We start from the raw sequence: 24,082 nt of genomic DNA, 5'->3' as shown, positions 1-24,082 counted from the left end.
GTGAGCTTTCTGAGGCTGGCTCACCTGCAAAACAGAGACTTGAATGCTTAGTGCCAAACAACGGAAAGACTCAGTCAAGACCTGACAGCAGGTAGGCCCACCGATGTAGGCAGAGGCAAGGATATGCAGTACTTCCCAGCACTCTTCACCAAGACACGAGTGGCTGGGGTGTGGGGCAGGAATTGCAATCAGCAAAGCCACGGAGCGTTAATTTCCTCTCAGGGTTCAGGGGTGAGCTAGACTGGGAACCGAGGGCCATTTAGGACTCTTCTGGGGAACATGTGTCCCTGAACATTAACTAAAGCTTGGAGCAGCCTTGTCTTAAAGTGAATGGTGTGGCTCCTTGGGTCCCCAGCTGAACAACTAAGGATTTGCTATCCAAACAGCCCGCAACCTTCTTACACTTGGACATTCCTAAATACTCATCTGGGGGCTAAATGCAGTCGTGTTGCCGCTGGGTGATGGGTGCGAGTGCCACAGCCACCATGTGGTGATGGCCGCAGTCACACGGTGGGCGCCCAGTCCCAGCAGCCTCAGCGCCACCTATACGGCTCTGCTTGTGGCAAGGACTATCTATGGTTGCATTTGGTTCCTTAGTTTTTTCTGGGTGGGGACTGAGGTGGGGAACACTGTTCTTATGAAACAATACCACAGAGACAAAGAGAGGAAGCATTAGGTGGCCAAAGTCAGCAGAATTTAGCCTCAACCTGGTATTTACCAGACATAAGCTGGTCACTTATTGAAGAAAACGAGAAAAGAAAAACAAACAGACAAAACTTGTGGAATTCTGGAAATATGTGGACAAGCAGGGACTGTATCTGAAAGGCCAGGAGTAGCTGAGATCTGATCATCTTCTCAATTTGCTGGGGACTCGCTGGGGCCCACCCCCCCCCCAACAAGATGTCCACTTCCTGCGTGACCCTACATCCATTTCCCAAAAAACAGAGGAAACTGCAGGAAAACGGGTGGCGTCTCATAGAATCATGCCTGCCTTCCTAAGTGGCCATTGTGCCACTGAGGAAATGGGCTCAGGGAAGGGCCCAGGGGATCGGAGCCCAGGTAAGCCAGATAGCAAAGCCTCTGGCTTCCTCTCAGACAAAGAGGGGTCTGGCTTCCCAGCTGGCACTAGTGGTAAAGAACCTGCCTGCCAATGCAGGAGACATTAAGAGATCTAGGTTCAATCCCCGGGTCAGGAAGATTCCCTGGAATAGGAAATGGCAACCCACTCCAGTATTCTTGCCTGGAGAATCCCATGGACAGAGGAGCTTGTCAGGCTACAGTCCACGGGGTCGCAAAGAATCAGACACAGCTGAGTGGCTGAGCATGGCACAGCTGGAGACGCAGCAGTTTTCAAATTTACCTGCCACGGGACCCTTGGTTCAAGTGAAAACAAAGGTCTTCTAAAATAGAGAACAGAGATATTGTAATAAAAGGTCCTGCCCTGGAGAGGCAGAGGGGACTACACCCAAATGCCTGCCCTTCCCTTCCCCTTTCCCCAACACCCTCGTGGACACAAAGGAGGGTTCACAGAATGCCATTTGCTGATTTGAATGTCTGAAGGGGAAAATGGCCACTTTAAGGCCCAGCAGAGCCAGGATGTCATTCTGTTAGGGGGAACACTGATGGAAACTGCCCACCCTGGCCAGGCCTGATAGTAACCACTTGCATGAGTTATCTTACAACAGGAGGTTCTGGTAATGAACACAAGCCACCACCTGTGAGAATTCGGGAAGGGTGAAGAGGAGAGAGGAGATGCCAGTCCATATTTCCTATGAACCTCCCAGCATCCTTGCTGGGATCTGCCTTAGCTTCTGGGTCCACACCAAGAAGGACTACATCTTGGTGGTCCTTCTGCCACCAAGAAGGACCCTGAGTCAGAATGATTGGCCAGAGACAACCCAGAAACTAACCCCACCACCATAAAACCTGAGACTGTCAGCTACCTAGCAGAGCAGTTCTCCTGGGTTCCCTTACCCTGCTGCTCTCCACCCGGGGAACGGGATCCCCTTCCCAATAAAGTCTCTTGCTTCATCAGCACCTGTGTCTCCTAGGACAATTCACTTCTGAGTGCTACACAAGAGCCAACCCTTGGGCCCTGGAAGGGGTCTCTTCCTGCAACAATTCCCCTTCTCAATGAGAACAGAACTTCGGGGAGTTGACCTTCAGCCCGATTCTGGCTCCATCTCTGGGCAGCCCCAGGAGCTGGCTGTTTTCGATGGAAGCCTACAGAGAAAGCCAGTCCTTCAGAGTGAAGAGGGAGTCTCTAGGGCTCACTGGATCAGCTTAGGGTGGACAGTGGCTGGTCCCAGACCGGAAGGCCAGACGGCAATCAAATTTTAAAATGGTGCTCCAGACTCAGTGATTTTTCCAAGACATAGCAGTTGAAGAAATCAATGCCTCCAACAAGCCACCCCAAGCCCTGGGCTTTCGTTGGCCCTAAAGGTACGAAGATGAAGAACTCTGGACCTCGGAACTCAAGGGGCTCTAATGGGAGAAACAGAGCCGTATGAGGAAGCGGTCTTGGCTGCAGACAAACTCAACTCAAACTGGCTTGGGCAGCAGGATTCCTAGGGTGTTTCGGAAAGCTGGATCTCAGGCATGGACTCAGGGAGCAGAAGGAAACCAGGATGCTTTCTCTATCACTGCACATCTGTCTGCCCTGCCTGCTTGCTCCCCGCACCCCTAATCCAACTCCTTCGTAAAGGACTTGCTGCCACTGAAGGTGGCGGGTTCATTGGTCCAGCCTGGGGTGGACTGTGGTCAGGGGAAGGTCATATTCTGGAAGCAAAGTACTGTTGCCCAGATATTCCACTAGGCACCTTCATCTCCGATAATGTCTGTTGAGTCAATTCACTCACTCAGCAAATGTTTATTAACAGCATATGCCAGATTCTAGAGACACCAGCGTCAAGTACTGGTCCTGTCCTCATTCCATTTGGGAGAGACAGAAACTTAAAGAGTTGATAGACCTGGTGGTAACAGGTGTTAGGAGCTCTGCAGATACCGGGGGTGGGGGAAGGATGGGTGGTCCTGAGAATAGCACAGGTGGAAACTCAGAGGTAGGAGGCCTCTGACAAACAGAACATTAGGGGAGAGGAGGTCAGGAAGCCAAGGGCCAGCCTTGAGGATCTTCCAGCTTTTTATTCTGAGTGGGATGAAAAGCCATGGAAGGTTTGGAGCCTACAAACAGGAGTCAGTCTACTTTTTCTAAAAGGGCCATATTGCAAATTTCAGGCTTTGTGGCCACCGAGTCTCCTGGTACCTACTCAACTCTGAAGATGTAGAGTGAAAGCAGCCACAGATGCTGCTCAAATGGGTGTGGTCGTGTTCCAATAAAATTTGGGGACGCTAAAACTTGAACTTGATACAGTTTTTGCTTGTCACTGTTCTATTCTGTGTATTTGCTGTTTCTTACAGCCATTTAAAAATGCAAAATAAATCAACACTTCTTAGTTTGTGGACTATACAGAAACTTCCAACAGGCAGGATATGGCCTGTGGGCTTTTGTTTACCCAACCCTGCCTTAGTATCTTAAAAGGCTACTCTGGCTGCGGTGCCAAGAATAGACTCAAGTGGGGGACAACAGGAAGCTTGGTGAGGAAGACATGATGGTTAGCTTTTGTGTGTCAGTTTGACTGGGTCACAGGGTACCTAATATTTGGTCAAGTGTTATCCTGGGTGTGTCTGTGCAGGTGTTTCTGGGTGAGATGCACATTTCAATCGGTGGACTGAGGTAAGCAGACTGCCCTCCCCAGTGTGGGTGGGCCTCATCCAATCAGTTGAAGATCAGACTAGAATAGAAAAGGCTGAGTAAGACCGAACTCCTTGCCTGACTTTGAGCACTGTTTTGCTGCCTTTGGACTCAAAACTGAAACACTGGGTCTCCAGTCAGCTGACTGGAGATATGGGGATTTTGGCCTCTGCAATCATGCGAGCCCATTTTTGATAAATCTCTCACTATATACATATATGAACACGTCTCGTTAGTTCTCTTTCTTGGGAAAACATAATACAGGTCAGTTTGTTTCAGAGAGGAAGGGGGCATGAACTACCAGGGTTACAGGGGCAGTGTGAGTAGCTAGAATACGGACGTTATTTTCAAGCTGGAGCTGACATGAGTGATTTATGGGCTGAGAGAGGAGACAGGAGCCAGGTGGGGTGGGTGGGAGGCAGGGGTGAGTCAAAGGGGCTCTCATATAGGGAGGCTGAAGAGCTGGAGACAAGAGGGGAACCATTTGTGTCCCGCCCCCCCCGCCCCCCGAGACCTCGACAGATTCTATTCTGGGAAATGTCACTCTGGAAGCAAAAAAGGGAAGAGGCGGGTAGGGGCAGAGGTAGAGGAACCAGTTACAAGGCTGTTCAAACGGCTGGCCGCCCTGTAAGAGGGGTGAGAAATCAGGTGCTCAGGGCCTACATGCGGACCTCTGCCTTGCGGTCTTTGGGGACGTTTGAACCTGCTGCCCTGGTAGAAGCTGGCCAGGCTGTAAGGACTGGCTTGTCACTTTGGGAACCTGAGGTTGAGGACGGCGATGTGTTGGCCGGGAAGTGCTCTGTCTTACCTTTTAGAATCCAAATAGCATCTTGGCACAAAAATGAATCTGCAGCAACTTCCTGTTATCTATGGGGCAACTTCCCAGCTCTCAGGCCTCACCACTAGAGCCCCCAGAGCTGGGATTTTGTTGCTAAAACCCTGAAGGTTGACTTCTTGACCCACGGGGCACTGAGCTTTGATTCAAACAACCTTTCCTGGCTGGGCCGCTTGGTCATTGGCTCTACTCCAATTTTTCTACAGGCCCTTTAAAAAATCTCTCACTATAAAAATAAGTATTTCCTCAGTGAATGGCAAGATGAATGGAACCATGGTGGGGAGGGGTGGTTTAGAAATGAGTAATGAGAAGACAGCAAGACTGTAAAGAAGGTGAAGGCCACCCTGCCCCCCTCCAGCTGCTGCAGCACCTCAGGGCTCCCCAGGACCGTGTGTGACCCCTTCACACTGTGATCTGTCCGTACCCTCTGGACTAGCCGGCCGTGAAGGTGGGATGGTACTTGGTGTTTAAAGCCTTCGCACATAGCACCCGACACTAGACCAGTTACTTGCTCTTCCCCTTTAAGACACAGATGACCCCCCTCGCCTCTTTCAACCCAAAGCTTTTCCTACACCCGAAACTGTCTGCAGGCCTTTGTCTGAATCATTTCTCCCCGGTGCTGCTCCAAACCCACCATGTCATATTTTCCAAAAATATTGAATCTTTCAGATCACCATGAGGAAGCCTCCATTAAAAAAAAAACAAAACCCAACCCTCAGCATCTAGTGGTTTCGGTAACAATCTGTCCGCTTGCTTTTCAGTCTCCTGAGCTGACTGCATCAATGGATTAACATCTGGTCTGACCCCAGCTCCAGGCACTGCTCTCTGCTTAGGGGAGCTGGGTTCTTCCACTCAGCACTTGCCACCCTCCATTCATGAACCCAGGCTCTGAAAATCAGCTTTCTCATTTTCATTTCCATGCAGTAACATGAAACTACACTGAATCTCACAGAGCCCACCAGCTTCTCTCAACTCACCTTCCTCAACGTGCAACCCAACTACCAAACTTGGCAGCCATCTGACCCCCAGAGATCTTTATATCCGGAGTAATTTCTCTCTTTCCACTTTTCTCTTTCGGAAACTTCAATCAAGTGTTCTATGACTAGTGTCTCCTAACAAACCCCTTCCACTTCTAGGTCGGTGTTAAACCAGTAGGTGGTGGACTAAATTCCAGGGGATGGGAGGAAGACTGTTGCTACCTGCACATCAAAACCCTCTTGGACTTATTAATAAAATTGGACATGCCCCACTGGGGAGGTGGAACCATCCCTGTTCAAACAGAGGTGGCAGCTGGGACTGAGATTAAGCACATTAAAATGTTACCCCATATCATGTTGGTTGAAAACATATTTCCCACTTTCTGTGGCCTTCATTTTTTATGCCAAATATTGAATATATAATTTGCTTTTTATGCAGCTAATCTGTCTTTTCCTCTGTGATGCATTCAATTGCTTTAGGATTTAAAATCTTTTACCCACTCTTAAGTCTAGATAAGAAGGGACTTATTTTTCCTTCTAAATTTGAAAACAGAAAAGTTTCCTGAGACCGAGACGTAGAGAAGTATCTCACGGACATAGTGGGGGAAGGAGGGTGGGACGAAGCGAGAATAGCACTGGCATATACATACTTACCGCGTGTGAGATAGACAGCTGGTGGGAAACTGCTGTGTTGCCCTGGCAGAGCAGCCTGGTGCTCTGTGATAACCTAGAGGGGTGGAATGTCGGGGAGGGAGGCTCACTAGGGAAGGAATATATATAGACCTCTATCTGGGCTTTCCTGTTGGCTCAGACGGAAAAGAATCTGCCTGTATTCTCAATGCAGGAGACCCAGGTTCGATCCCTGGGTTGGGAACATCCCCTGGACAAGGAAATGGCTACCCATTCCAGTATATCTATATCTGTATCTATAGTTATGACTGGTTTGCATTGTTAAACAGCAGAAACCAACATAACATTGTAAAGCAATTATCCAATTTTCAAAAAAGTTTCCTTTTGTTTAAATACTGACCCCGTGAAGCATGGACACTGGTGTTGCTGGGAGGCCCTAAGGAGTCCCTGCCCCCAATGTGACTTTAATGTCCCATCACTGAGCGATGACGCCTCCTGCTTTAACGAACTATTAATTTATCACTTGTACATTATTAACTTCTTCCTGGGAATTAAGACATTTATAGGAAATTGAGAAATTCAGAAAAAAAAATCCAGTTAATGAAAAATTACCCTCAACTGCTACCCTACATGGCAACATTTGTGGCCTTTCAGTTCAGTTCAGTCACTCAGTCGTGTCCGACTCTTTGCGACCCCATGAATCACAGCACGCCAGGCCTCCCTGTCCATCACCAACTCCCAGAGTTCACTCAGACTCACGTCCATCGAGTCGGTGATGCCATCCAGCTATCTCATCCTCTCCCGTCCCCTTCTCCTCATGCCCCCAATCCCTCCCAGCATCAGAGTCTTTTCCAATGAGTCAACTCTTCACATCAGGTAGCCAAAGTATTGGAGTTTCAGCTTTAGCATCATTCCTTCCAAAGAAATCCCAAGGCTGATCTCCTTTAGAATGGACTGGTTGGATCTCCTTGCAGTCCAAGGGACTCTCAACAGTCTTCTCCAACACCACAGTTCAAAAGCATCAATTCTTCGGCGCTCAGCCTTCTTCACAGTCCAACTCTCACATCCATACATGACCACTGGAAAAACCATAGCCTTGATTAGACGGACCTTTGTTGGCAAAGTAATGTCTCTGCTTCTCAATATGCTATCTAGGTTGGTCATAACTTTCCTTCCAAGGAGTAAGCGTCTTTTAATTTCATGGCTGCAGTCACCATCTGCAGTGATTTTGGAGCCCCCAAAAATAAAGTCTGACACTGTTTACACTGTTTCCCCATCTATTTCCCATGAAGTGATGGGACCAGATGCCATCTTAGTTTTCTGAATGTTGAGCTTTAAGCCAACTTTTTCACTCTCCTCTTTCATTTTCATCAAGAGGCTTTTGAGTTCCTCTTCACTTTCTGCCATAAGGGTGGTGTCATACGCGTATCTGAGGTTATTGATATTTCTCCCGACAATCTTGATTCTAGCTTGTGCTTCTTCCAGCCCAGCATTTCTCATGATGTACTCTGCATATAAGTTAAATAAGCAGGGTGACAACACACAGCCTTGATGTACTCCTTTTCTATTTGGAACCAGACTGTTGTTCCATGTCCAGTTCTAACTGTTGCCTCCTGACCTGCATATAGGTTTCTCAAGAGGTCTTTATCCTACATATAAATATTCGTTATATATACATGTATCCCGAAGCTGTGTGCTTAGTCGCTCAGTCGTGTCCACAACTCTTTGTGACCCCATGGACTGCAGCCCACCAGGCTCCTCTGTCCATTGGATTCTCTAGGCAAGAATATTGGAGTGGGTAGCCATTCCCTTCTCCAGGACCTTCTGTCCCAGGAATCAAACTGGAGTCTCCTACATTGCAGGCAGATTCTCTACCAGCTGAGCTACCAGGGAAGCCCCCATATCCTTAAGAGGGTTTGTCAAAAACAACCTATTCTGGGGTGGTTAATAATGAACCCAAGCTGCTCAACTAACTCCTACTCCTCTAATTCCCAAACATGGCTCCTGCTAGCCTCCTTAGGATAGAATTTCCAGAGATGAAAACACCTAAAGCTTCTGATATACCCTATCAACCTACGCTCAGCAAAGGTACCAATTTACATACACTCTCTCCAGGAGTGGAGGAAAAACTTCTCAGCCCATTCACAGAAGGAAAAGTGGGTGTCCTTGACCATGACTCATGTCTGTGACCTCATGATGGCTTGAGGACCTGGAGATGTGCTGGTGAAAAGAGAAGGGCCACTCAGGGTTAAGAAAGTCTGAAGTGCCAACAGAAGTTCCTCTGGACACAGAACACCAAGAACGACGGCAAGGGAAGTAGCCTTTCGAAAAACAGAAGTTCTCCCTTGATGGGGCCTGGCTGACTGTCTGGGGCTAACACCCTGGGTCTTCTGGCAATGAAGCAAGGCGGCCAAGGGGAGAAAACCAGTCAGTCGTAAACATCCTGCACCACGAGTCTGCACCCTGACCGGGGGCGCTGAGGGGCTGCAGACGGACGTGGCCGACTTCCACTTCCTGCAGACACGGACGGACGGGCAGACCACGGCCCTGGCCTCTGTTCTCCCCACAGACTACAGCAACTTTGGGAGAGGGAATTTGAGGAGGGGAGGCTTCGTGCCAATGGGTCATCATAGTCACAGACATTTAGAGAAATCAAACAGTGGGAAATTCTTTGCTGTGATCACTGAAATGTCACAGGATAATGCTTTCAGTGTAGAAAGGGGAGCTAAGAGAGGGCCACGAAATTCAAATGACCTTGAAAACCTTTTGTTGGAATAAAAATCACAGTCAAACCAAGGGTACTGGGCTTCTACAAGAAAGAGATGCTTTCCTAAGCCCTGATTCCCAGGGAATCAGCTCGTCAGAGGAACTGTGGTAGCTGTGCGGGGGGCTCCTTGGGTGACCAGACACAGCTTATATTTCTCTCACCTGAACCCTCGTCCCTCCTTCACCACAAGGGGCTCAGCAAGACTAGGCAGTCTGCCCCAGATCCACCCCTGGGGAAGGCTGGAGATGGGTTCTGAACCCCACTCCACCTCCAGAGCCAGGGGGCCCACTCATACATGCCCCATACTTACCCTCCAAAAAAGGTGGGGGGGGGGGTGGTTCCGCTGAGTCAGAGACACTGTGTCAGGCAGCAAGGCACTCACTGCCTCAAAGACAGCGGACGTGTGAAATAAACACGGACACCGTTTTGTAATCAATTTTTTTTCTTTTATCTTTTAAAATGGAAGCAAGTGTTTCGACAGAATACGATGGCTGCTCTATAAGAGCCGATCTAGGAGTAATTCACTGGGTCTTCTCTCGGATAGCTCGGATTTAAAAAAAGAAAAAAGACAAAACAAGAAAAATAACCCACAGAGCGTCAAACACCAACTCTGAGCCTGGTGGGGAATCCGTTCATTAAATAAGCCATAAGCTACACATTCAGGTCAGAATAACTGGCTCCTGCCTCCTTATGTCTCCAAGCCATATTCCCTATGGTGTTTCACCACCAACAACAATTTTGCTCACTTAATTAATTGGGTATCAGAACCTTAGAACATTTCTGAATCTTAATAATGAAGGTCTTCAGCAGATTGTGTTGATAAAGAAACACATACAGGCTTGAATATAAACCACTGTAATTATTGTTTTCTTTATATCTCATTATCCACTTGAGTATTTAAAGCACACACGTACACACAAAACCACACCAAACATTCAAATACCCTGAAACTGTGGAGACAGCAATCCCAGGGTTGGCTAAGAACATGGTACCTTTTCTACGTGGACACATGGACAGCTTGCACACGTGGCCCAACCCACCGACACCACACTCTGCCTCAGCCTGGCCCCCTGCTCACAAATTATTCCAGCCAGTCCCGTCCCGGCCCCACGCCCACAGGCACACATGCAAGCGTCCCCACCGTGGTCCCAAAGGCATGACACAATTCCTATTCCATCGCTCAGCTCTTCTAAAAGGGCTCCTTACACCTTTTTTTTCTCAGGCATGCGCTCTGAGAAAATGGAAATGGAGAGGGGTTCCTGCTAACCCAGGAGCGGGGCAGGCCTGGAAGCTCAGTGTCTGGCCCAGGACTAGGCAGCCTCTGGGTTTGGACGCAGCCTTGGAGCCGCTGCAGGGGGCGTGGGTGAGTTCATGTAGAGGGCGCACAAGGACAAGCGACACCATCAAAGCTACAGCAGATGTCTGCTTCCTTCTTGGCCCTTCTCAGTCTCGGTATTCAACAGCACCCTCTGGCCGCAGCTCAGCAGAATGCAGTTAGGACCGAAACGCAAGAGGAGGGAAGCCCTGAGAGGGAGAGCTACATACAGAAGAAGGGAGAAAAGAAGGGCAGGAGCTTCAGGGATGCTGGCGGGGGGGGGGGGGGGGGGGTGGGTGGGTGGGGGTGGTAAGCTGTCCAGCACAGGACAAGCGGGAAAGCAGAGGATCACACAAGGCGACACGCAGGGCGAACACTCCCCTCTGGGCTCCCTAGTCTGTGTCCCGTCTAACCTTGGGTAAGCTGCTGAAATTGACAAGAAGGAACACTCCACAGCATGTGTGGCTCCTTGTCCTGGACACCCTTGTCAAGTATTGACCAAAACCTGAAATATGACATCAAAAGGGATGAAGGCCATAGATTCTATGTGTGTAACAAAACCGCAGAAACACATGCTAGTTTAGGTTAGATTATAATCATCTGAAGCACAGGATAACCAAGAAGCAAAATTCCATTCTGGTACAACCACCCAATTTCTAGAAAAGAGAAAGAAAATGATTCAATATGAGCCTTTTTTTTTTTTTTGGATCAGAAGACTCAATGGGAGGGGAAGGGTGGGAATACGAATCCACGTGATCTTTCAAGTCTTCCTTTTGTACAGTCATTAAGATGACCAGGTTTGTGCTGCAGAGAAGTCAGCACCGTGTGGCTACGGCTCTGTTCTCAGATGAATGTTTATACAAAATAATATCTTATCTTCATTTAGTTTATAAACATACACAGTGCTGTCCCTTTCAAATTAAAGGAAAAAAAAAAAAACCCACACACAAATACTGCAAAGTAGCAAAATATAAAGAAAAAAAAAAGCTACTTTTGGTTTTGGCAACATTAAAAAAAAAAGAAATATAAAAAGCAATGTGGCATTGGTCCCTGTTTGTAAAAAAAAAAAAATAGAAAGAAAGGAAAAAAAAGGTGCTTGGGCAGGACACTGAATCAGAATTGGTTGGGTTTCTAAAATTCAGAATATCTGGGATTCTCAAAGTAGCACTTTTGTCTTTTAGAAGTTCACAAGTCACATAACACTTAAAACATCAAAAAAAGTTTTCTGGTAAAAAGCTCAGCTTTTAAATCACATTTTGTTTCTGCAAATTTGGGAGACGAATTGAGTTCTTACTGGAACGTGGCCTGTCGCTGGTCGACAGATCTGAAATGGAATGTCTCCAAAGGCAGTGCCTCCCTTCGCCCTCCCCGGGACCACGCCTTCCTGCTCCCATCTGGGGGGTGGGGTGGACCTTCAAGCTGCGATCTTCGCCATCTGCTGTTCTAACTTGGAAATACGCTCGTCTTGATTGCAGATTGTGTCTTTTATAGATTTGATCTCTTTTAAAATCTCATCCAACTTGGCTTCATTTTGCTAAGGAAACAAAAAAGGGGGGAGGGGAGAGGGTGACTAAAGGCAGCGAAGTCCAGCACAGGTAGCACGTATGGGGCGTAAACGGGATGTTCTCCTTGGAAGTAGCAGGTCGCAGGCTGGGCCTCGTAGGAACGCAATGAGTGCTGGCCAGTTCCCCTGACCCCACAGCAAAGCAACTGTGCATCATGGCTCCTGGCCCCTCACCTGTGCACCTGCCTGGATGGACTCTTGGGATACAGTTAAGCTGTCAGAAGAGACTGAACCCTGCAAGGCTGCCCCACATTCTAGACAGCCCCGTCACCCTCCTCAAGCAGGAACACCCTCTATGGGGCCAGGGTGAGGGTGACCTTCTAGAGGCTGCCGAGCACCCATCAGCTCCTGCGGAAGGTCCTTCCTGGGAATGACATCCCCTGCCCTGTGGCTCCTCTAAGAGCCTGAGTTTCTCCCTCGTGGAGCCGATTCTTCGGGAGGAAACCCTGCTGTCTCCAAAGTCACGGTGCCTCAAGCAGCCTCCTTGGCCACAGCCTGAGGGCACCTGTCCTCTGCTTGCCACTCCTCTCGTCATCGACAACGCCCGGCCCTCCTGGCCCCCAGAACTCCCTTCCACAGCCTGCTGACGCCCCACTCCCTCCCCTCCCTGGCTTGCCCCTGCCCTCCCCAGGGCCACACAGGTCTTCACTGCCAGCCTCTGCTCCCTGACATGACTCTTGCTAAGATACCCAGGGTCATCTCAGCCTCTAAGTCCCACTCACTCCATCACTTGAACACCCAGCAACTCCTACACTCTCTCACCACTCCTTCCTTCAGGGACCTTCCTTCCGGGACCTCCTGTCCCCAGCAACAGTAACAGGCTGACTTCTATTCCAGTCATCATAAAAAAAGAACTAAAAGAATCAAACCCATAAATGCCATGTGGTCAAGGTAGTTCCTACAGATAGTGCCTGTTATCACAGCTGAACCCTGCCTGCCCGGTGGGGACAGTACTTGCAGAGGCCCAGGGCTGGCAGGCGCCTCTGGAAGGACCAGGCCCGGATAGCCCACTCCCCCAGGCCGGGCGGTCCTTACCCCACTGGCCGCATCTGCGGTCTTCTTGGGGATGCTGATCAGGTCGCACTTCTTGTTTGCTGTGGGCTTGCTGTCCAGAATGTTCTTCTTGACCACCTTGAGGTCCCTGTTTTTTCCAGGGATGTATCCGTCCTTCAGAGAGATGAGGAGTGGATCGGCATTCTTCCCCTCGAACCACTCTTCTGCCTCCAGGGCCGCCTCAGGCCCTGCCGTGTCGGGGTACAAGTCATCTTGGAAAAGGTCAGACTACATGACACACAGAAGAGAAACTCACAGGTGAGGAAGAAAGGTGTGGAATGCTTAAAATTCTTTTTAAACACAGATCACCTAGACAACTGGGCACTTACCTTTCTGGGGACAGTCATGATAATAGGCTCACACTTTCTCTCGTGAAGTTTGAAGAATCTTCAAAAGAGAGATAAAGGCAAAGTTGTATTAAGTGAAACAGGCCAAGTAACAGGCTTAGTAAGCATTCTTGTACATGCTGCGTTTGCCCATCGCCTCATCTGACAAATCCTGGTGAGCAGGGAGAACTCAGTGTTCCCATCCACAGAGGAGGAAGGGGAAGTGGGAGGAGCTATGCCGGGGAACGGCGGACAGGGCCGTGAACTAGGAGCAGAGGCCGTGCGCTACGGTGACAGTCAAGTGCCACTTATCGGGGGCTGACGAGCTGTGAGGAAATGGTTAACATCACCAATGAGGAACCGCCTGTGAGAAAACTACCAGGTTGACAGCCAGAAGACAACGAACACCCACCACTCTGAGAGTCTCCACGACCTGGATGCCAGGTCTTCTGCCAACATGAAGTGGTTGAACATTCGTAGGTATAAACAGGGTTTTTAAAAAGGAAATGAAAACAATTCTAGGAATTAAATGTTGGCATCTGAGCAAACCACATCAGGGGTAACACTCAAGAAAAATCTGCAATTATTCAGAGCGTGAGAAGAGTAGGAACACCAAGCCCCAAACCTGTGCAGTCAGCTCAGTGGTAGGAAGACAGGCCTGAGCTGGATGGCCAGCTCCACTCCCAGCCCGGGGCTTGTGTCCATCTCAGCCGGCCTTGAGCTCCTCATTCATGAAGGGGGTACACCAGCACCCACCTCACCATGTGGAAAGGGGACCTGGGCCGTGTGGTTAACACAGTGCCCCACACGCAACCAACACCCCAGAAACAATAAACAGGAGGCGTCCTGACTGACCCACTTAAACGGTCGCTCCTCGGTATCCACGGGGGATGGGTCCAGGACGCCCCAAAACATGGGAATCCAAGGACGCTCTCAAGTCCTTTATACAAAATGGCACATCACTTTACAGTCTAAATCATTCTAGATGACTTACGACACCTAGAGTGACGTAAACGCTGGGTGTAAATCGTGTCCCACATGCCGCAGATTCGAGTTTTGCTTTCTGCAACTCTCTGGAACTTTTTCCCCTCAGTATTTTTAATCCACAGATTCAGAACGTGCAAATTCCAAGGGCTGACTATGGTCTCTTCAAACTTTTAGATGACAGTAGAGTAAACCCATTCCCAAATCCTGAATGTAAATTTAAAGTTCAGATTCAGTCTGTTTTGAACCACGTTTTGCTTCTGGCTGCCCTGGACAGCACGCCTGTTTCCCTGGCCAGGGATCGAACTCGTGGCTCCTGCAGTGGAAGCACAGAGTTTTAACCACTGGGGAAGTCCTTGAACCACATTTTGATTACTTTAATAAAACTGCAATTTAGAAGTATTTGTGACAGCTTCATTATTCTTGCTATAATTGAAGTATTTAAGTAGTATAGTTGAAATATTTTTAAAAAAAAAACAACTGTGCGGTGATTATATAAAAATGGGCTCATAAAAATTTCTTTTATTTTTAAAGATGTGTCAGTTATCTGTGTGACCAGCTTAGCACACTTAGAAAAATGTCCATGTAAATGCAGTGTTATAAAGATGTGTGGTATGATCATATGTCTGATAATGTTGTGCTAGTTATTCTGTTGTTCAAAATGGCCAGCAGTCGGTTGGTACTGAGAAAAAAAGCCTGCCCCTTAGGAAAGTCACTAGCATCATGGAATATGCATTTTTAAAAACTCCACAGAGTAGTAGAGAGAAGCAGATGTTACACAACATAGTTGAGCTTCCTAAGCCAACTAACCTAACGCCCACTATGGATCTCTGCTTGTCTAGTTTCAGATCCATGAGGTCCATGAGCCAGTTAGGAACCTGGCAGGTCCCCTCACAGGGCAGGAAAACCATCCCTCAGTTCCATCCTGGGCACAGGCTCCCTGGTTGCCTGCCAAGGGACACTGGCCGCAGCTGCAGCCTCAAGACAAGAGACAAAGATTTCACTAAATCAGGGTGTGAGTCACCCCAGCAAAGCCACTTAACTGCTGTATTTCAAGTTTATAATCTGGAGGACGGGGAGGGCACAGTTGGATTAAATGATTTTGAATGGTTCCTTCTTGCTCTCAAATCCCATGTTTCTAAGAAGGAAATGAGACACTAGTTCTAAGATTCTACTGCATACACATAGGCAGAAAGACTGGGCACAGCACAATCACAAGCTCTCCCAGAACACAGATGGTGTAAGCCTTCTAAATGCTCTCCAATACCGATTCTTTTACCTGGCAATCTCACATTTGTTGACATCGAGTCCCCTCTTAGGCATGTAGCCCATCCCCCTCTGAGGCTCCTTGCTGCTGAATGTGTTGAGGTAGTGGACATAAGGGGATTCGTCCGTGATCTCGAAGTAGCGGATACTGCTGTCGCCCTACAAGAAACAGGAGACGTGAGCCAAAACACCTGGCTTAGGTGGGCGTCTCACTCCTCCCTGAACTCAGTGCTGGTTGGGACTCCACTACAGCGCTGACCTCTTCCTCCCCATAGGAGGCTTGGCCTCAGATGGTTTCACTTTCTGGCAGGGCAAACCCTCGCTCGTGCAAGGCTGGCATGCCCTCGAAACGGCCTCTTCTTGAGGGCTCTGACTGTCCTGTGCTGTGTCTGACACCGAGGCAGAGTCGGGGAGGAAAGGTTCATCGCCCAAAGGAATGATTTTAACATTCCTTCATGGCACAGGTCTGAGGGCACTAACACCAGACAACAGGAGAAGAAGTAAGATTTCTCTACTGAAGAAACATTAGTTTCAGCGAGCACCCTTTAACTTCAGATTGGAATGCTATCTCACTGCAATCTGTCAGGTTCTGTGATCATTTTGCGTAGATGGTCCAGAGTTTTTTGAAGACCTGAGTACACTAGCCTGAGTATAAATAACTATCATGCAGTTACATGAAACTGAGAATGAAGGCAGTCCTGCCTGGCAGAGGGGAGAGAAGAGGTCTGTGGAAGAAGAGATAAAGAGCTGGGCAGTACTCCACCCTCCTCTCCTTTCCCATGATCTCCATCTGTTTCAATGACATAACTATCTAAAGCAATGAAGACAAGCTAAGCACACACTGCTTTTACATACTCACAATAACTTTCCACCCAATGCTAGTAACATCTGGCTGACGATGAGGTCTATGGCTGCTGTTAACATCGCAAATACAACTTTCAAGGAAACAGACAAGATGTCAGTTTCTAACTGACCTATAAAAATGTCAAGCAGGTCTGCAGCTCACTCCATCAGTTGTGAATCAGATGTAATAATAAGACACCCCCAGCTTCACCCAGTGAGGGACTATCTGACAGGTTTGGGGAAGGGAACACATCAACAGATTTATTTTTATTAATTCAATTACTTCAACTACAAAAATTCTACATGATTATTGAGCCTACAAAAAAAGAAGGGATGCTGAGGTCACCACTTTCTAAAATGATGTAACGGTAATGAAGATACAGCTACCAACACTTTAGTCAGGCAGAGATCATCAGGCAGCAGAAAGGGGTTCCGAGTTTCGTGTGGGGTCTTCCTGTAATGACTGTCACCTCTGACACTTGAGTCGGGCTACATAATCCAAGGCCTGGCTCTTAACACAGAACTCCAGGAGTGAGAACCCTCTGGAGAGTCTCTGAGGCCATCAAAAGCGCGCATCTACAAAGCGCTCTATACAACTGCCCATCTACTAAAGCTTTAAAGGATAAACTTCTCTTCTTACAGGATTAAATTTAAGATCAAACAGGAAAATTACTGCTTACCTTGCCACATAAGTAAATGATACTGGTGTCGGGGTCGTAGAAAGGTAGCAAAACCCCATTGCTAGTGTCCATTTCATGAAGAGCAATTGGTTCCTCCATATTTTTCTGGAAGTATATATATATACACACTCACATATATGTATACACACACAAACACACGTACATACACACACATTTTAAAAGATGAATTTTCATAAGATGGTACATTCTTTCATCTCTAAGTTAGCCATTTCCCTATAATAATGAAAGTTTAAAGAACACACATGTAATATTCATATGTGTAATTACTAATGAGAATACCATATGAGATCCAGCTCACTGAAGTGTGTTGACTTGACTGCATAATTACTGCGCCCATCAGTGTGATCCCATGAGAGATGAGAGAGTCCATCTCTTCTGTGACTACTTTCTTTTTAAAGTACTTTTTTCTAGTTAAAAAAAAAACTCATATTCTTTAGAAAGCTAAAAGGTACAGGAAAAGTCATCGCATACACCATAATCCCACGGTCCGGTGTGGGGCGACGACTGCTTTGGCTGCTCCCCTCCGGCACACAAGCACACGCAGCGGGGTCAGACCACACATGCAGTTCAGTACTCTCTTCCCACTTGTGCTGCCATGAACACTTTCCCAAGCATGACTATTTTGATTTAGACGTTTGATCACGTTCTTTAGGAAACATTTTAACTAAGTTTAGAACCTATTTCCCAAGTCTAAAACCCTGGATTCTTCATGCATTCTTTCGAAAAACAACAGTAAACATGGACTCCTTGGAGCATCAAGAATGTACTTTTAAAATACACTCAGCAGTGAGTCTCCAGTGAGGAGGAGAACGTCACATCCAATTTAAGACAAGCGGGAGTTCAGCATATGACACCAAGAACCCTATCATCTACTGACCCATCTCAAGGCGCGCTCAGAAAAGGGAGAGCTCGAGGCTGCGAAGAGGTAGCAGGGCCGCGATGGTACATACCGGGTTCCAGAGAGCCAGCTGCCGCTCGCTCATGCGACTGAAGCCAGTGGTGAAGACATTGCCGTCAGCCAGGAAGATGGCTCTCATGGGTCGGGCTCCTTCATGTGCTTTCTCCTTCTCCTGGGTGAGAAAGCAAAGAGGCACTTTACACATAGACTGCAGGAAGGAAAAGTGAGGGAGGGCGGGGGCTCAGTGAACCCAGCTACACCCCACATGCCACTCACATCAAAGGTGTGACTGTGTGTGGGCACCTGTGTGTGCACACGTGCACGTCAGTACTGACCACCTCCCCTCCCTAAAGGAGGAGGAAACAGAGGCACCGAGGGACCTGGCTGAGGCCCCTCGGCTGGCGAGCAAGCACGCCAGGCCTGGACTGAAAGGCTCAGCCCTTCCACCAGCCCCTGCCACCAACTCCAGTCCAGCCTCTGTAAAAACACGTGAAAGGGTTCTGCCAAACATTTGTTTCTCAAAAGTATGATAATAACCTAAAGGTGGATATACACTATGGCGTCCAGCAATTTCATGGGACAGGAAGTTGAGTCTGGTTAACCCCTTCCTTGGCCTCATCTGTTCAATGGGAGCCCACCAGCTCTGCCCTATGGAAGGTTCTAGTGGAGAAACCACACGCACAGGGCCTTGATAAGCACCAGCCACGCCTGTCGCCTGACTCATAAAAAGCAATGCTGGGCAAGAGCTACCTTCTCAGAACAGGGCTGTGATGGGGCACGGAGTAGGGGAGAAGTGACTGAAGGCCTGACTGTCCATCTCTGTCGTAATGTGTGATTTTGTGGAGGCCTGGCTCAGAGGGCAGGACCGAGGATGCTGCACTGTGGGAAGAACGCTCGGCATCATCAGGCCCTTTACCAACCAACTGAGGAGCAGGGGAGGGAATCCACTGAGCTACCTGCAGTCCCAGGCCAGCATGCAGTTAAAACTCTGTGGGTTAGCTGATCTAGACTTGCCAAGTCTGTTTTTTTAAGGGTGATACTGTATCTTCAACTTAATTTCTTTTCACTTTATTTACTTATTACTTATTATTTCGGGCCGTGCTATGTCTTTGTTGTTGCGTGCGGGCCTTCTCTGGCTGTGGGGAGTGGAGGCTGCTCTCTAGTTGCGCTGCGCAGGCTTCTCACTGCGGCGGCTTCCCTTGTGGAGGAGCATGGGCTCGTGGGTGCTTGGGCTTCAGCACTGCGGTCTCGGGCTCTAGAGCACGGGCTCCACAGTTGTCATGTATGGGCTTAGCTGACCCATAGCATGTGGGCTCTTCCCAGATCCGGGATTGAGCCCATGTCTCCTGCATTGGCAGGTGGATTCTTCACCACTGAGCCACCAGGGAACCCCTAGACTTGCAAATTCTCAATCGTCTCTCTGTGAGAAATGGTTGCCAACTGAGAGGGAGAAAGTGAAAGAAAGAAAGTGAAGTCGCTCAGTCGTGTCCGACTCCTTGTGACCCCATGGACTGCAGCCTACGAGGCTCCTCCACCCATGGAATTTTCCAGGCAAGAATTCTGGAGTGGGTTGCCATTTCCTTCTCCAGGAGATCTTCCCAACCCAGGGACTGAACCCAGGTCTCCCACATTGTAGGCAGACGCTTTACCATCTGAGCCACCAGGGAAGTCTTACCAGGAAGGCTTGGGTAAAAGCTGCACATGCACAGCTCTGAAGAGAAGGGCGCCTGGGAGACAGAAGCCCGGACAAGCCCTTTCTGATTCACAGTTGGGTCTCTGTATACAGCAAGGGCCCATGCACTGGCAGCCCAGACTCTCTGGTCTGTGTTAAAAAGCAGAAAGCTCTCACCCACTGGAGCACTACAAATACAGGGGCTGTTGCCCTAAGAATACTTACAGCAACAATCTCCTGTTTCCTCGGATCGATTACTCTCACTTTCTTGTCTTTGGAGGCTGTGCAGATCAGACTGCCATTCCGGTTCCAGCTGACATTGTAAATCATGTCTGAATGCATGTCGTCCAAGTTTATCAGGGCTTCCCCCGTCCCCACGTTCCAGATGATGATGGCATTATCACAGCCTGCAAGCAAGCACAACCACACCCTCAGGGATGAGAAACGCATGCACAACAACACATCTGTGAAAATCATAAGCACAGGGAGGATAAACACACATATGTATTGAAATGAAGATGCTAATTATAAGAAGCCCCACTTGTCAGGAGTCAAAACCTGAAATGACCAAAGAAAAAACAGATTTGTGTAAAAGAAACATGGTAAAGGAAAAATACAGCTTGTTAAGTCTGAGTTCATGTGAAACAAACAAGAATACCAAGCAAACAAAAACAAAGAACTGCAGGAAAATGGAATCCTATTTTTTTTTAAATAAAGTTAACTGGGCTGGTGGACCCTGAGTGACTGTAAGTTTCCTTTTCTAGTAAAACATGCATCAGAACGAATACAACTTCTTTCTTTTCCGGAGAAACTAAAAATAAAGGGTTTAAATAACGGTTTAGGAGGCTCAAGACAAAGACTGGATAGGAGGTTACTGCAATCAACGGTGCTGTAAGACATGGTCTTGGACCAAAGCATATAAATTACAATAAGTGAACGGAAATGCCCAGCCATCTCCTCATAGCAGATTTTTATTTTCAAAAAGGAGAGAAAAATAGGCCAAGACTGGCCTGGTTTGAGAAGCACAAACTGCCATCAAATAGGCACGTACATTCAGAACCTGATCCCCGAAGAGGCCACAGGTCAACTGAGCCACAGCCCCTCAGCTCATCAACCCACCTTCCCTCCATGGTCAGCCCCCTGTCCCCGAAGCCCCAAGAGGCACCATTTGCTGCTTCCAGGACATTAGCACAAGGAGGAAGCAACATAAAGGATGGACATCCTGAAGGCGAAACTCCTGTCAATAAGCCAATTCTGCAAACACTTACAAAAATTAGCTACTGATAACCAGGACAGCTAAGTTACCTAAGGGTTCAGTCAATTCACTCAGTTGTGTCCGACTCTTGGCACCCCATGAATTGCAGCACGCCAGGCCTCCCTGTCCATCACCAACTCCCGGAGTCTACCCAAACTCATGTCCATTGAGTTGGTGATGCCATCCAACCATCTCATCCTCTGTCATCCCCTTCTGCTCCTGCCCTCAATCTTTCCCAGCATCAGGGTCTTTTCAAATGAGTCAGCTCTTCGCATCAGGGGGCCAAAATATTGGAGTTTCAGCTTCAACATCAGTCCTTCCAATGAACACCCAGGACTGATCTCCTTTAGGACGGACTGGTTGGATCTCCTTGCCATCCAAGGGACTCTCAAGAGTCTTCTCCAACACCACAGTTCAAAAGTATCAATTCTTTGGTGCTCAGCTTTCTTTATAGTCCAACTCTCACATCCATACATGACTACTGGAAAAACCATAGTCTTGACTAGATGGACCTTTTTGACAAAGTAATGTCTCTGCTTTTTAATATGCTGTCTAGAGTGGTCATAATTTTCCTTCCAAGGAGTAAGTGTCTTTTAATTTCATGGCTGCAATCACCATCTGCAGTGATTTTGAAGCCCCCAAAAATGAAGTCAGCCACTGTTTTCACTGTTTCCCCATCTATTTGCCATGAAGAGATGGGACCGGATGCCATGATCTTAGTTTTCTGAATGTTGAGCTTTAAGCCAACTTTTTCACTCTCCTCTTTCACTTTCATCAAGAGGCTCTTTAGTTCTTCTTCACTTTCTGCCATAAGCGTGGTGTCATCTGCATATCTGAGGTTACTGATATTTCTCCCGGCAATCTTGATTCCAGCTTGTGTTTCATCCAGCCCAGCATTTCTCATGACGTACTCTGCACATAAGTTAAATAAGCAGGGTGACAATATACAGCCTTGACGTACTCCTTTTCCTATTTGGAACCAGTCTTGTTCCATGTCCAGTTCTAACTGTTGCTTCCTGACTTGCATACAGGTTTCTCAAGAGGCAGGTCAGGTGGTCTGCTATTCCCATTTCTTTAGAAGTAGGAAATGGGTGAAAAAGCTGCACAACAGTATGAAGAGTTGGAACTAAATTCTGGGATAGAGACTTGACCTGTCCTCTTCCTCCTTCATCACAGGCAAATAAGTGACTCCAGCCACTGTGGATGGATCATATAGTCTTAAAATATGCACAACGCTGCAATCAACCATTCTCCTCAGCCTGTACAAGGGAGACTGGGCTTGGTCTGCTGATGATAGCCTAGGTCTGACCTCGATGAGGCAGGCAGTAGGGTATTTTCCATGATGGAATTCCACCTTTGGAATTGTTTTCTCTCCTTATCAGACTGAGGTTCTGAGTTAAACACTGGAAGGCTTCCCAGTTATAGTCAATTGTGATTTTAAAAAACAGAACCTTTTTTTTTTTTTTAAAGTAGTTCTTGGTTTCAATAGGCACCAGGCATTAAATTTTTAAATTAACTCACTATATTATAAATACCTTTCATTTCTAGTTAAAAACTGGACTTCTCCCCTCTTGTTTACTGGTAAAGTGAAAGACTTTAAAGTTCTACCACTAACATTAACACTGCATTTTTAATAAGCCAATTTTTTTAAGGTACAGTTTGCATACAAGGCACTCATTTTAAGTATACATTGGTTAAGTTTTGACAGACATATATACTCATCTAGCTACTATCACAGGCGAGATCTAGAACATTTCCATCACCCAACAAAGCTCCTTCCTGTCCTTTGTATTGCTTCTATGATAGTAGATAAACGCTCATATTTTTGAACAAAGAAGAAGATTTCTTTAAGATGAAACTTGGAAACTATACAAGTGGGAAAGCAGTAGGGAACAACTAGGACTTGGTCACAAGATTCACTGCAGTGCTGTTCAACAGTGAAAAAGCAGAAACCACCTCTGCGGGGAGCGAGCTCCGCCTCTGGCAAAGGTCATGAGGAAGGAGGCTTGGCATATGCAAAGGCGGGATCAAGCCTCAGGAGTCTCCCTGGAAATTCTCGAGCAATCTACCCCCAAAACCAGAGTCTGCCTACTTTCTGCTTTGTGCTTTCACCTACACCTCTGACTTTACGGGGGGCTGTCCCCCACGACCTCTCTGAAAAAAGAGTTAGCTTACAGCTCCAGTTAATAATTCCTGGGTGTGACAGTGTTTAACCTACAAACTCCTTTGGAAATCCTCTAGCCTGCCTGAATAGGTTTTTCCGGCCACATGTGATTGTTCAGAGCCTCCCAACTGTGAGAGGCAGGAGATGTTCTAAACTGTCTAAACACAGATTCTTTTGAGTAGTTAAAAGATTGATTAGAAATTGTATTGGTGAAGGCATTTTCACTTGTTGGGCCAATGTTTGCTGCTAAGTTTCCATATCCCTTACCTGCTGTGTCCCTGGCAGTGTATTGATTAATATAGTTGGTGTAAGTAGTAGCTTTAATGTTTGTAACCTGGGACCCTTGAGTTAATTCTTGTTCTTGTTATAGCCCACCACACCTTTGCTCTGTAGGAATGCAACTTTATCTAATGCTTTTTGGAGGCTGGCGCCTGACTTGAGAATAATCACCTTTAGAGAAAAAGGCCTCCGGGCCAGAAGATGATGCAAATCACCTAAACTTTTGCATATGATATGTTTGCAGGAAGAAAGCCTGGCTTACTGCATGACTCTACCCCTTCCCCCATTATCCTCTATGCATAACATAAGGTATAAAAACTACTTTGGAAAATAAAGTGCGGGCCTTGTTCACCGAAACTTGGTCTCACCATGTCGTTCTTTCTCTTACCTTCTGGCTGAATTATTCAGCCTCTTTTCTCCACTGAATTTCCTCACTGAGCTATCCTTATTTCAGCCTCTTTTCTCCACTGAATTTTCCTACTGAGCTATCCTCATTCTATTACTCTTTATATCCTTAATTAACGTTTAATTAAGCAATTGTCTCCTGATCTTCGCCTACGCCGTCTCTCCTTCGAATACCCTGGTTCAGCCGGGGCTGGTCCCCGGCACACCTCCATGTCCAAAAACAGAGGACTAACTAAATAAACAGAGGTATCCAGACAATGGACTATTAATGGAGTCATTAAAAATATCACACAGTATGTATGAAAAGGACCACAGTGTACCAGCAAGTGCAGAAAGCAGGTCACGTGAAAGAGTCTGAACCTTCTTTGTATGTAAAATCATTTATGCACACAGAAAT

At 47.4% G+C, this 24,082-nt stretch overlaps 1 protein-coding gene across 3 annotated transcripts in view; it reads right to left on the bottom strand.

Moving 5' to 3' along the window:
* Nucleotides 1-9,384: 9,384 nt before the first annotated feature.
* Nucleotides 9,385-24,082, bottom strand: part of CORO1C (coronin 1C) — a 77,463-nt gene continuing 62,765 nt past the window's right edge. For all 3 annotated transcript variants that reach the window (XM_061385138.1, XM_061385139.1, XM_061385140.1), the window contains exons 5-11: nucleotides 19,808-19,989; nucleotides 17,963-18,082; nucleotides 16,992-17,096; nucleotides 15,482-15,627; nucleotides 13,222-13,279; nucleotides 12,875-13,120; nucleotides 9,385-11,809 (exon numbers count right to left, since the gene is read on the bottom strand). In XM_061385138.1, coding sequence (XP_061241122.1) covers nucleotides 11,690-11,809; nucleotides 12,875-13,120; nucleotides 13,222-13,279; nucleotides 15,482-15,627; nucleotides 16,992-17,096; nucleotides 17,963-18,082; nucleotides 19,808-19,989 — 977 coding nt within the window. In that variant the 3' untranslated portion in view covers nucleotides 9,385-11,689. The remainder of the gene's footprint in view (nucleotides 11,810-12,874; nucleotides 13,121-13,221; nucleotides 13,280-15,481; nucleotides 15,628-16,991; nucleotides 17,097-17,962; nucleotides 18,083-19,807; nucleotides 19,990-24,082) is intronic.

The sequence above is a fragment of the Bos javanicus genome, chromosome 17 (assembly GCF_032452875.1).
Source record: "Bos javanicus breed banteng chromosome 17, ARS-OSU_banteng_1.0, whole genome shotgun sequence".
NCBI lineage: Eukaryota > Metazoa > Chordata > Mammalia > Artiodactyla > Bovidae > Bos > Bos javanicus.
This window is presented reverse-complemented; position numbering and strand designations above follow the sequence as displayed.